At 43.6% G+C, this 11,450-nt stretch overlaps 1 protein-coding gene across 1 annotated transcript; it reads right to left on the bottom strand.

The window, feature by feature from the left end:
• Positions 1-1,942: 1,942 nt before the first annotated feature.
• Positions 1,943-9,287, bottom strand: LOC107501892 (translational activator of cytochrome c oxidase 1). Its single transcript, XM_016128469.2, has 5 exons — positions 8,738-9,287; positions 8,344-8,450; positions 6,883-7,010; positions 6,178-6,355; positions 1,943-5,844 (listed from the first exon to the last, which is right to left on the bottom strand). The coding sequence occupies exons 1-5, from the start codon at positions 9,015-9,017 to the stop codon at positions 5,644-5,646; spliced, it is 894 nt and encodes a 297-aa protein (XP_015983955.2). The 5' UTR covers positions 9,018-9,287; the 3' UTR covers positions 1,943-5,643.
• Positions 9,288-11,450: the final 2,163 nt, after the last annotated feature.

The following is an 11,450-nucleotide window of genomic DNA, read 5'->3' as shown; positions in this document are numbered from 1 at the left end:
CTGCCCCGGCGCGCGGGCTGGCGCGGTTCCCTACTGGCTACCTTGGGGCCGAAGTTTGGGAAGGCGGCTGGAGGCGACCCCCAGCCTCCCGCCCTCCGGACTCTCTGCGGTCCCGGTGGTCTCTAAGGCCAGCTTCTTGACCCTTCATGTGGCCACCCGGTGCGTTATCAGCAGGGAAGGTTTTGGCTCTGAGCGCTTCCCAGCGTGTGGCTACCTCTGCCTTGGGATCCCTTGGCAGACCCTCCGGTTCAGACGCTATGCTTGCCAGAGGTAGAGGCGGCCTCACCACTGCCAGCCTTTTCCTGGGCCTCATACCTCCGGGGCCACACCCTCCGAGGGGCTGAGGTAGTACTGGAATATGGGTCCTCAGAAATCGGGGAATTCCGCGACTGGCCAGGGCCGAAACCAATAAATGGCAAAGCCAACAAACTTCTTTGGGGGAAAAAAATTAAAAAATAAAAAACTTTTCCAGTTTCTAAAAGCAATGCAACCTCTTTGTATTGTCATTGGTGGGAGGGGGAGAATCCCACGTCAGAGTTAATTTTATCACTTTCCTCCTAGATATACGTTTGACAAAAAATGGCTCATATTGTTTTGTAGTATGCTTACATTTTATTATAAGTGTTTTCCCGTGCCACTGAATATTGTTCCAAAACAATTGTACGGAATGCATGATATTTCAAAATGGATGGTGACCATAATTAATTTCCCCAACCCTCCGTTGTTCAACATTTTGTATACCCAGATCTTCAGATTCCAAGTCCACCACAATAAGGACTCCCTTCCTCTGGTGCCTGTTCCAGTCTAATATTCTACAGGCCAAAACTGAATTATTTTTTCCCTAGTTTTGTATTTCCTTTGTTCATCTTCATTCTCCAAGTTGGATACCTTTGAGTTATCTAACTTGGAGAGCTCTTCCTCTCCATTCCCTTCCCTTTCCCCCTCATCTAATGTTGACCATGTCCCCAGCCTGTCCACTCCTCTCCCATTCCCAGCTGCACCATCCTAGTTCAAACCACCAAAGCCATTTACTTAGATTATGTATGTGTGCTCACATCACAGGGTGATCTTTTCAAAACAGATACCTGATCCTGTCATGCTCTGCTTAAAAATTTTAGTTTTCCATCGCCCTTAGGATAAATTGAATGTGTGAATGTTGCTAAGAAGGCCATTCCTTCTTTGGCCACAAGTTGTTTATTTCCTACCTTTACCAACCACACTGTTCAAATTCTATGCTCTGGCCACAGGGAACCACTGGTAGTTCCTCAAACATGACTCTTGGCTCTATACCTCTGCATGTGCTCTTCTCCATTCTTGCCCTCTACCCTTCTTTCAGAGAAGAGCTAAGTCTAAACATCACTGCCTCCACAAAGCCTTTCCAGATACCCCCAAATCTGGGTAGCAGAGCACCTAGTACTTTCTTCATCAGAGCACTTGTCGTACTCTACTGTAATCGCCTTAAGCAAGCATAAAAACAGAAGCTGTGTCAAATTGGCATGCCTACCATCTTCCATGGCACATTCAAAAAAATATTTGTTGAATAAGTAAACTTCAAATGGGGATGTTAGCAATTGAATGTAATTTCCACAGGTGTGTGTGCCCTTTCAGCTATGTATTTTGTGTTCTTTCTGTATGCTGTTTCTCTCCTCACTCTTTATTTCCTGCTGTGAAGCATCCCAGCTGGGCCATGCCTTCTCCAGTCTGTTCCCCTGGTTTTTACACTGAGTAGACGCTCCTAGTTAAGCGCCTGAACCATATCTGACCCCAAGAATCAGTGTGCAGAGCCTCAGAAAGTGCTGGTTGCATTTAGCTACAAATTTTCCTTCTTCCAAGAGCATAGAGACACTTAGACACATGACAGGGAACAATAAATACAAATGAATGATCAATCTTAGGGGATAGCTGAATGAATTTGGTGTAAAAAAGGAAACCAACAAACCTATCACCAGATTTAATGAAAATTCTTTTAATTCAGGGGTAAAGTGGAATATATTCAGATTACCAGTTCAACGTTAGTTTATCTGCATTGTTGAGAATGATATACAAATTATAGATTTTTTACAATGACAATGTTTATATATTATTGATATTTACTTTTAAAGAAAAATTGCTTTTCATTTTGAAATTCCACTTTTATAAATGTATCCTAAATACTTTGCAAGTGAGTAAAGGTAAAGAATGTTCACTGCAGCATCTTTTGTAAGACAGACAATCCAAATGTCCTTTGATAGAAGACTCGTTAAATAAATTATGGCACAGTAATAAATACAATAAAATACTATGTGGCTACTACAAAGAATGAAGCAGACTTCTTCATATTAATACCAAAAGGTGCCCAAAATATATTGTGAAGGGGGGAAAGGCCAACACTTATTGAACACTTCCTTATTGAACACTTTTTGATCACCAGGCACTGCTGTAAGTGCTTAACTTATATTAACTTATTTAATTCTCAAAAGAGTCCTATGAAATAATTACTATTATCCCCATTTTATAGTTGAAGAAATAAGTGCAAAGAGATTAAGTTCTCATCCAAAGTTACTCACAAATGGCAGAATTGTTCCCCAGCAGATTGGTTCCAATGAGTAGAATAATATAGATTGTTAATGATGGTTGTATCTTAGGAGGTAGGATTAGATGGGACTTTTATTATTATGTATTTTGATGAGGTTTGCCTTTTTAAAAAAGCAATAAATATGACCTTTCTTGCATAGACAAAAGAAAGGTAAAAAGAGGAAAAAGTAAAAACTGCTATCCCATATCTAAGGATAGAATAAAGAAGGCAATTTCAGTCAAAACTAGTGTAGCTGGCATAACACTCTTTTGCTAGACCTACTGGCTCATTTCACAGATTGTCACCAGAAGAGTCTCTGGGGATTTGAATAAGACTAGAAGTGGGGTCTTGTAGAGTTTACAGCTTTACTTACTGCTGTTTCAGAGACAGAAAAGTAATTCAACCCCATGGCTGAATCTCCATAATGGGCTGGAGGCAGAGCCTTCGCTGTTCCTGTTTGATTCAGCCAGGGCCTCTGGCAGAGGGGAAGCAGGTACACGCCGCGTTAGTGCTTCTTGTAAGAGGCAAAGGCTATGGACAGAGCTTATTACAGATATCTCCATCCCACTGAAATGATACCTGAAAGTGAACCCAAACCAGCTACAAGGTGCTGAATGATTTTGTATTGCTAAGACAATGACCAAAAATAAGGCAAAGGCAAGCCAGGACCAGATCGCATTCTTTTGACTTTAAAGTATGCCTGACTTCCACCCTCTCACACGTTGTCTCCCTAGCTGGACAATAATACAATTAGTTTTCTTTTTTAAAAAAAAGTTTCCCCTGATGAAAGTAATACATGATTATAGAAAATAAAACTCAGTTAAAACACCATCATCTAGAGATAATCAGTTTTGACATTTTGGTATACTTCCTTCTAGTCTTTATGATGGTACGATAGCTATTCTAAAATGTGGACCATACATTATTACAGTTTTACATCTTTGTTTTCTATTTAACATATTGTAAATATTTGCTGACAAAATATTCTTTGAAAAATATCTAGTGAAAGAATAACTCATACCCTATTTATTTAATGATTCAGTTAAATAGTTATTTAACTAGCTTATATAGCTAAGGGTCTCTTTACCAGATCTAGAGGCAGAATAGGTTCAAGTAAGGTTCCGTTTCTGCCTGTCTCATAACTGCAGAAGACTGTAAGGCACCACCAGGGGTCAGTGCAGAGCTGTCCTGTATGCCTTGACATAAGAAAACTGATTACACAATACACATTAACAAATTCTATTAGATTAGAGGACTACTCCACAGGAGTAGGCAAGTTCCCTTCCAGAGTGGGCTTCCTTAGTTAAAAAATGATCACATTCCTCTAAATTAATTTATATTCAACATTTACAAAATATCTCTTTTAAAAACCAAGGTCTCTCTATACAAGATGTAGTATTAGACCTGTTCACTCACACCTACTTGGGCATAAATACCTGGCGTATTTTACAACTATTTTTGTGTGGCAATAAGATAAATAAAATATGAAAGTATCTTACAAATTATGAAGCAGCACTTAAATTTTAAGTTGCCCTATTTTAACGATGTGCTATTCAGATATTTGGATGAGTTATCTCCTGTAAAACCTAAAGAATCTCAAGGAGTAGTAGCATGATTATGAAATGAGGTATAAGAGCATCGAGGTATAACAGCCTGTCCTTTGGCAGGATCACGTATTATTTCATTGGTTTTCCTCCCCCTAGGCTTCACTTTCCAGCTGTTGAAGTCATCGTGGAATTAGTAATGCTTTTCCTAGAAGCTGAAGTTATCATTTATAACTAATTTGGTTTTACTTCTTTTCCATCCTTATTTACCTAAGGCTTCTTCAAGAAAATTGCTCTGATCTCAGAACTGGCTTAAACAACTTATAAGTAGGTGAATAACAGGGATCAAAAACTACTTCAGGCCCAACATGTTTGATGGGCTCTGGCACAGGTGGTTGCCACTCCTGATCTCTCTAAACCCAGAAGTAACTTTTAGGAGCAAAAGGCATCAAGGGCCCTATTTCCCATGTAGCCAGGCTTCTGGCTCAGCTTTCACCCCTCTTTCTGTTCTTGTTTCTTCTCCAGCTCCCAGTGTCCCATCGTCTGGCATCAGGGATGAAAAGGAGCTAGGGCTGGGCATTCTGGGGACCAAGCAGCTTTCCAAACCAGCTTGGCAGAGCCTTTTCTGAGCACAGCCCAATCTGCTGACAGGTCCATCTGGACAAATCTCACAACACACAGAGGCCTGGACAAAACAGAACCTGGCAGTTCCTTATCAATAGCACCTGATTTCCGATTAGGCTAGAGCGTTAAGGTCCCTGGCAGAAGAAGGGCACAGAGGCCACGTGGAGAGGATGCATGCACAGCAGCTTCAATGCCCTAGGACAGCTCCAGTAGAGAGTGGTCCTGTGTCTTTCCTCTGCGGGCCCACATCTCAGAGTAGGACCTAACAAAGGGCATCAACTGAACACCTTGTGCTCTTGATAAGTACAGTTCCTGGTACATAGTAGGTGTTTGATAAATATTAGTTGCATGAATGAATGACAGGTTTTTAGGCCATTAGACCATCATTAGAGCACAGACTACTTGGAGGGAGCTATATTTCTAAAGACGATTAAAAAAACACAAACAACAGTCCTGGGATCGGAAGAGAAGAACTAGGCCTAGAGACTTGAAAAGAAGTCAAGAGGGTCCAAAAAGCTGGCCACAAACCCAGAAATACTCAAGAGCCATACAACAATGCAGCAACCCAGATCAACCACTGTTATTATTTAAGAGCAATTTCTAGTATGAGGGCCCTCAGAGGACGTACCATCCCCACAAGGTGCAGCTTCCTGGAACCAGATTGTGACCAGCTGACTGGCCCCAGTCTGCATGTAGGAGGAAGGGGGGAACTCATCCAGGAGGGCTCTGAGACACCAGAGAGATGACAAAAAGGCCCCAGAGAAGTATGGAAATTCCCTTGGCCACAAAGCTGCAGGTCTTGTGTCCCCAAACTTGCTAGGCCCCTGACCTGCTTTTGTCTTAAAGGACGCTGCAGAAACCAGGACTCCAGAATGAGCTGCCAGTTGCCTAGGAAGGAGCTGGGAGACATGTGCAGTCTGGTTACTCAATGTTGTCATAGACCTGGATCACGTCCTCATGGTTGCCAAGAGCCTGGATGAGGTGGGCAGCCAGCTCCAAGTCAGGGTCAGCAAGCTGCACCTTTGTGTTGGGGATGAACTCTAGTGTACAGGACACAGGACACAAGCCCAGGAAGTCCAGCTTCTTTCTCACTTCGTGCAGTGAAGAGGCATCACAAATAAACTAGAGACAAAGGAAAGTTGGGAGATGAGCCAGGAGATAACAGGACAAACCAGACAGAACATTGCAAAATCTGAATGGAACTATTGTAATGTATCACTGGGTTTAAGCCCTTCATTGGCAGAGATATAGTTTTCAGTGTTTGGAATCCTTCTCGTGGTCCTCAGTAGAGTAAGTCCTATCCAGTATTCACTTAATAAAGTTTTGTGGAATATGTGAACTCTTTATCTTACCTGTATCCTGGGTGCAGGAAAAAAGAAACCAAGAGAGGCATGCCATCACATGGCTGTCAGGACACTCTCGGAAGTCCATCAAACACTACGGCTTCATACTCACTTTAAAAATGTTCTTTTCCTCTTCATCTTCAGTTTCCTTGACATCTTCAGCTCCTGCTTCAATCGCCAGCTCCAGGGCACGCTCTAGGTCCACTGCTTTCTTTTCTTTGTCCTCCACTCCAACTATGATCACCCCCTTTTTGTCAAAGGAGTGGCGAGCTCCTTCAGCCATCATTCCCCTGATAGGAAATGAAATGGGCCAGCACCAATGCCTTTAAACACTCAGTCTCCACAAAGCACTGCACAGTACTGTCTGTCCCACCCAGTCTCTGGAATATATATATACACACATGGAGCAGCTCTCTTCCCGAAGAAGATGCAGCTACCACTGGGCAAGGGAATAATCCAGACATATCCCCACTGTCTATTTTATGCCCTGATTGAAGTCTAGAGGATGCAAAGACTTTGCTCATCCATTCCTGTGCCATTTGGATTCCAGTCCTGCTGGTACATTTAAGATCTGGACATTAAAAGGCTACAGATGGGATCATGGGAAAAGAAGCCCCTTCTACACCTGATGAAAAATCTTTTGGATCCTGCCCAGTACAGAACACATTAAAGAAGAGTAAATTATCCCATTTGGATTCTGCTAAGGATGAAATGTGTGTAAAACCTGAACAACCACCAGGAACAACAGTGCTTTCCTTACACAGAATTAGAACCTAGAGATTCCGACCCCTTTCACTCTCTCCAAACACACACCTACCCATTCTTGTTCAGGATATGTTTGATGTCCGAATGGCACTTGGAGCCACTGTTAGATAATGCCTCGATGAGTAGAGAAGAGCCACCAGGGCCTCGACCCTCATACAACAAATAAACGCCCTTGGTTTTCTGCAAAAACAACACAAGCACATTTCCCTTTTTCCAGTTCTTTCCTGCATGCCAGCTCAGAGTCATAGACACCACCATCACAAAGTTGACTCCATGAGATGGGCTCTCTGGGTGCAACTTAGACTCTCAAGTCTTTATTCTTGTCCCCCCTCTCTGAGAGGAGGCCCATGGGACCAACCTTTGAGGTTTTTGGAATATTACCACTTACTTGGAAAGGAGTCTGTTCCTCTGGTCACTGAACAATCAATCAGCCATCTCCCAGCTTTGTTTCTACCCCTCCCACACCACTCCCACTAAGACATCCTCTTATACTCTATCCCACATGAAATCTACCTGTGTTCCTACCCCTTGGTTATGCAAATTCACACACCTATGCCTTACCATAAGAGCTACTGAAAATAGCATGGCCTCAAAATTTAAACACTCAATCAAAAACTCTAATGACTAATCTCATTTGGACTTCCCAAGCTGCCTCTACTCATCCCCTGCCAATGCATCCTACCTTCATCACCCTCTTCAAGCACCCTGCCCTACTGCCTTTCCAGGAACTCTCGACTGATGACTTCTCCCTTCCTCTTTCACAAAGGAGGAAAGGGACCACCAGGTGGGGGAAAATCCTCTGCCTCCACCACCTTGTCTGCACCATGGTCAACGTGAAGGCATAGGTTAGAGCACAGGCTCTGAACTGACTATATGGTTTCAAGTCTGTCATTTTCTGTGTGACTTAGTCAAGTAGCCTAATCTTCCTGTGCCCAGTTTCTACCTGTTCTGAGGATTCAGTGAGATAAATGCATACAGAGTTTTTATCAAAGTACTTGGCCTGAGTAAGCACTCAATAATTGTTAGCTATTAAGATGATTATTATTTCCTCAGATCCTTCTCACTTGGCTCAGAGGAAGAGTCCACTCAGCTGGGCTCAAAGACAATTCCCACACCAGGGCTCTACATCCCTGCCCCTCCCACCATCACTATCAACTGTACCCTCTCTTCTACTGTTTTTTCTCCTTTAGACATAAATAGCAGAAAAACAAACCTCTTCCTCAATTTAACATCAGGGGCTTTCCCCACACTATGTCCCTTCTTTCTACTTCATCTCCTCACAACTCAGCTAAGCAGTCCTAGGCTCTATTGTTCTGTACATTGTCTATCCATCCTATTCCAGACTGTGCTCCCATAACGGCCATGGAAATAGAGCCACCAGAAGGCTCCGGATTGAAGGTGTCAACCACATTGCTACCTTTCTTTGATAACTTAAGGAATGTTTGGTGGACTTCCAGACATGGGCTCTGTAGGGACTGTGATCAATAACAAGGTTGTCAAACTGAAGACACACCTCCATTTTCAGCGATGCCTCAATCGTTGACTTGGGCATGTGTTTGCTGCGACACACCTCTAAGATGTTGGCCAGGTTGTTGTTGAGCTCAGGGTTGGGGCCTCCTTCTGAGATAGAAAATTATGAGCTAAGACATTTCATTATTTCTAGCTCTGCCCCCCACCCAAAAGAGTGGCAAGTCACCACTTAGCTCTCAGGTATTTTAGAACACTTTATACAGTGTTTGTATGGGATATGGAGAAGTGTTTTTCAAAAGAATTTTTTCATTCACTGTCTTTAAGAAAAATGAAGGGCTGAGGCTAGAGGTGGGCCTTAGCCCGGCTCCGGGAGACTAGCAAGGCCTTATGCAGAGAGGGAAACAGCAGCCAGTGGTGGGCGACAGTGAGGTTCTCACCTTTAACCGCTAGGCGGATGCTCAGACAGAGCTTGGAGAAGATGCGACTCCTTTCGGTGTCCTTGGGACCCTTGATGTGCCGGACTTTGGACCACTTGTTGTGCCCGGCGGGGATCACCGTGGTTAGGTGCAGCGTCCGGCCCAGAGTGGGGTTGCACCCAGGAGGGTCAGTAAGGGAGGCTAGGGGTACGCGCGGAACAGCCAACCGGGCCCCAGGGCCTAGCGCTCGGAAGCACGCGATAGCGGTCCTGCCCAGGCTGACAGCTGCCCAAGCCGCCATTGGCTCCGACCCTGGGCCAAAGTCACCAAAAGCAACGAAAGAGCAGCGGGCCAAGGTCACCAAAAGCAACGAAAGAGCAGCGGGCCAAGGTCAGCCCGTCCCGTCCGCCGCCAAAACAAGCAGGTTCGGAGCCTGTGGTCGCCCTCACCTGTCACCGGTAACTCAAAGGTTCAGGCCCCGCCGGGAGTAGCCCGAACTCAAAGGACCGCGCACTGACCCCGCGGCAGCCAGGAGTAGGTCCTTTCAATGGGGTAGCACACTTCCTTTCCTTGGTCCGTTGTAAAAACGCGTCCCCGCTGCCGGCAAAATCCGTTCCGCTGCTGCACCCGTACGCACTCCTCTCTTTCCGCTGCTCAAAACCTGACGGAGGTGAAGCCTCCCGGTTCCCCGGAACGTGCCTGACTTTATTTCCTAGAGAGAGCTCGTAGAGATACATTTGAATTAAAAAACTGATTTTGCTTCCAAATTGCCTCTCAACTTTGAGCAGGTTTCAGAACGATAAATGTTTTGTTGCAAAGGAATATGTAGTTGAACAACCTCATTTTACGAGAAAGAAATAGCCACCCAAAGATGAGATTTGCCCTATTATTTAGTCTCTCTAAACTTTGTCTTTGCTACCTGTAAATAAGGATGATACTGAAGAAGGGCCCAGTTGAGATCCCATCCTCACCCCTCACTACTAGTAAAAGTCACAGCGTCCCTGGCTTCACTTTTTCTTGCCCTATAGCCTAACAATAGAGTGTCCCCAGCAGCTTGACCCAGAGCTTGGAATGTCCCCTGCCATAGAAAGTTGCCCTGCAACTTATGATTAATGCCTTTATGCTTACTGATCACAATCCTTCTGGTCTAGCATTCTTTCCAAACTTACTCCCATCTTTGTTCCTTGGGTGCTAAAGCTACGGGAAGGACCACTGTTGCCAGAGAAACAGCTCTTTGAAGCACAACAGACCCCTCCACCCCCAACCATCACGTAGTCTCCGCAATAATGCCCATATTTTCTTTTAAATACCCTAAAAGGGACTAAGAAAGGAAGACAGTTTTTTTGAAGGCGTTAACCTGCTGCCTTCTCATATCACCCGTACTGACAACAAGTGCTTATTCTAAATATACCAACTCCTGGGTAAGTCTGAGTGGCGCAGACAGCCCCAGCCCCAGGCTCCATAGCCCTCCAGTTTCAATACTTGCTTTACCAATACAGGAAGGTTGAAAACACAAAATAAGACCTTGGAGCTTTAAGGTAATAAACTCATTTAAATAGAAGCAGCAATCCTAATGATGAAGCTCCTAAATTCAAGAGATGGCTTGCGATTCAGATGAAACAGGCCATTCTGAAGAGGGAGGGTGATCAGAAGAGGCATCTGGAGCCAAATATCCCTCTCCATTTTCCTTCTGCTCTCCCAAAAGAGAAAATTGAGGTCATTAGGAGAACATAGAGGAGAAACAAAGTGGCAGCTGCTGAAAAACCTTTTAGTGGCTCCTCATGCTGGTGAGATTAATTCCAAAGGATTTGGTGTGATAGAAAACTGGACAGTTTAAGTTTGCAGCCTCTGGAGTTAGACTGGGTGAGTTCAAACCCAGTTGTTATACTTACAGGTGTAACCTTGGGCAAGTTCCTTTACTTGATTTCAGTTTATTTACCTGCTGAATGGCCTTGTGAGGATTAAATGGATTAATGTATACAAAGTACATGGGCATAGATTTTGTTACTTATTATATAAAAACCTCCATAATCTCAAATCTACTCATTTTCCCATTCTCGTCCTTACATTACACTCTGGTTAGAGGGAATTACTCACTGAACTCTGAATACAAATTCTTTATCACTCTCTTTGCTTCTGTCTCTCTGATAAGATCTTTACCATGCTTCAAGACCCAGTTTAGCCATCACCACCTCTATAAAACCTTGAGTCCACCCTGAATTTTTAGCTGTAACTAATAATTCACTTATGAATTGTTCTTTTGTTGTGTATTACCCAAGATGCTTGGGCTCAGCTCTCTCCTCCTTGTACTTTGCAGATTAGAAACACCAGCCTGCTCCTAGTACTTCTCCCAATTCCTGTATTTTTGCTGCTCTGTGTTCCACCTCATTTCACTTGGCTCATTTTTGTTCTTCCTTCAAGATTCTCCTCAGACATTATTTCCCACTGGAGGAAAAGATCTCCAGATTCTCCAGTTGGGTTCAGAAGACCTACGCTGAATGCTTACATAACCCTTCTGTGTGTCTGTACCTTAGCACTTACCTTTTTTTATATCAAAATGTTTGTCTGTTTCTGTTACAATATCAAATTATTTGAGAGCAGATTGTACTCCTATACCCAGTTCTTCATTTTTTAATAACAATTTTATTGACATATAATTCACATATATGTTATCAATTTAAAGCACACAATGACTTTTAGTATATTCACAGATTTGTGCAGCCTTCACTACAAT

The sequence above is a fragment of the Rousettus aegyptiacus genome, unplaced genomic scaffold, assembly GCF_014176215.1.
Source record: "Rousettus aegyptiacus isolate mRouAeg1 unplaced genomic scaffold, mRouAeg1.p scaffold_m13_p_6, whole genome shotgun sequence".
NCBI lineage: Eukaryota > Metazoa > Chordata > Mammalia > Chiroptera > Pteropodidae > Rousettus > Rousettus aegyptiacus.
Note: the sequence above shows the minus strand (reverse complement) of the source record. Positions and strands in the feature narration are given on the sequence as shown.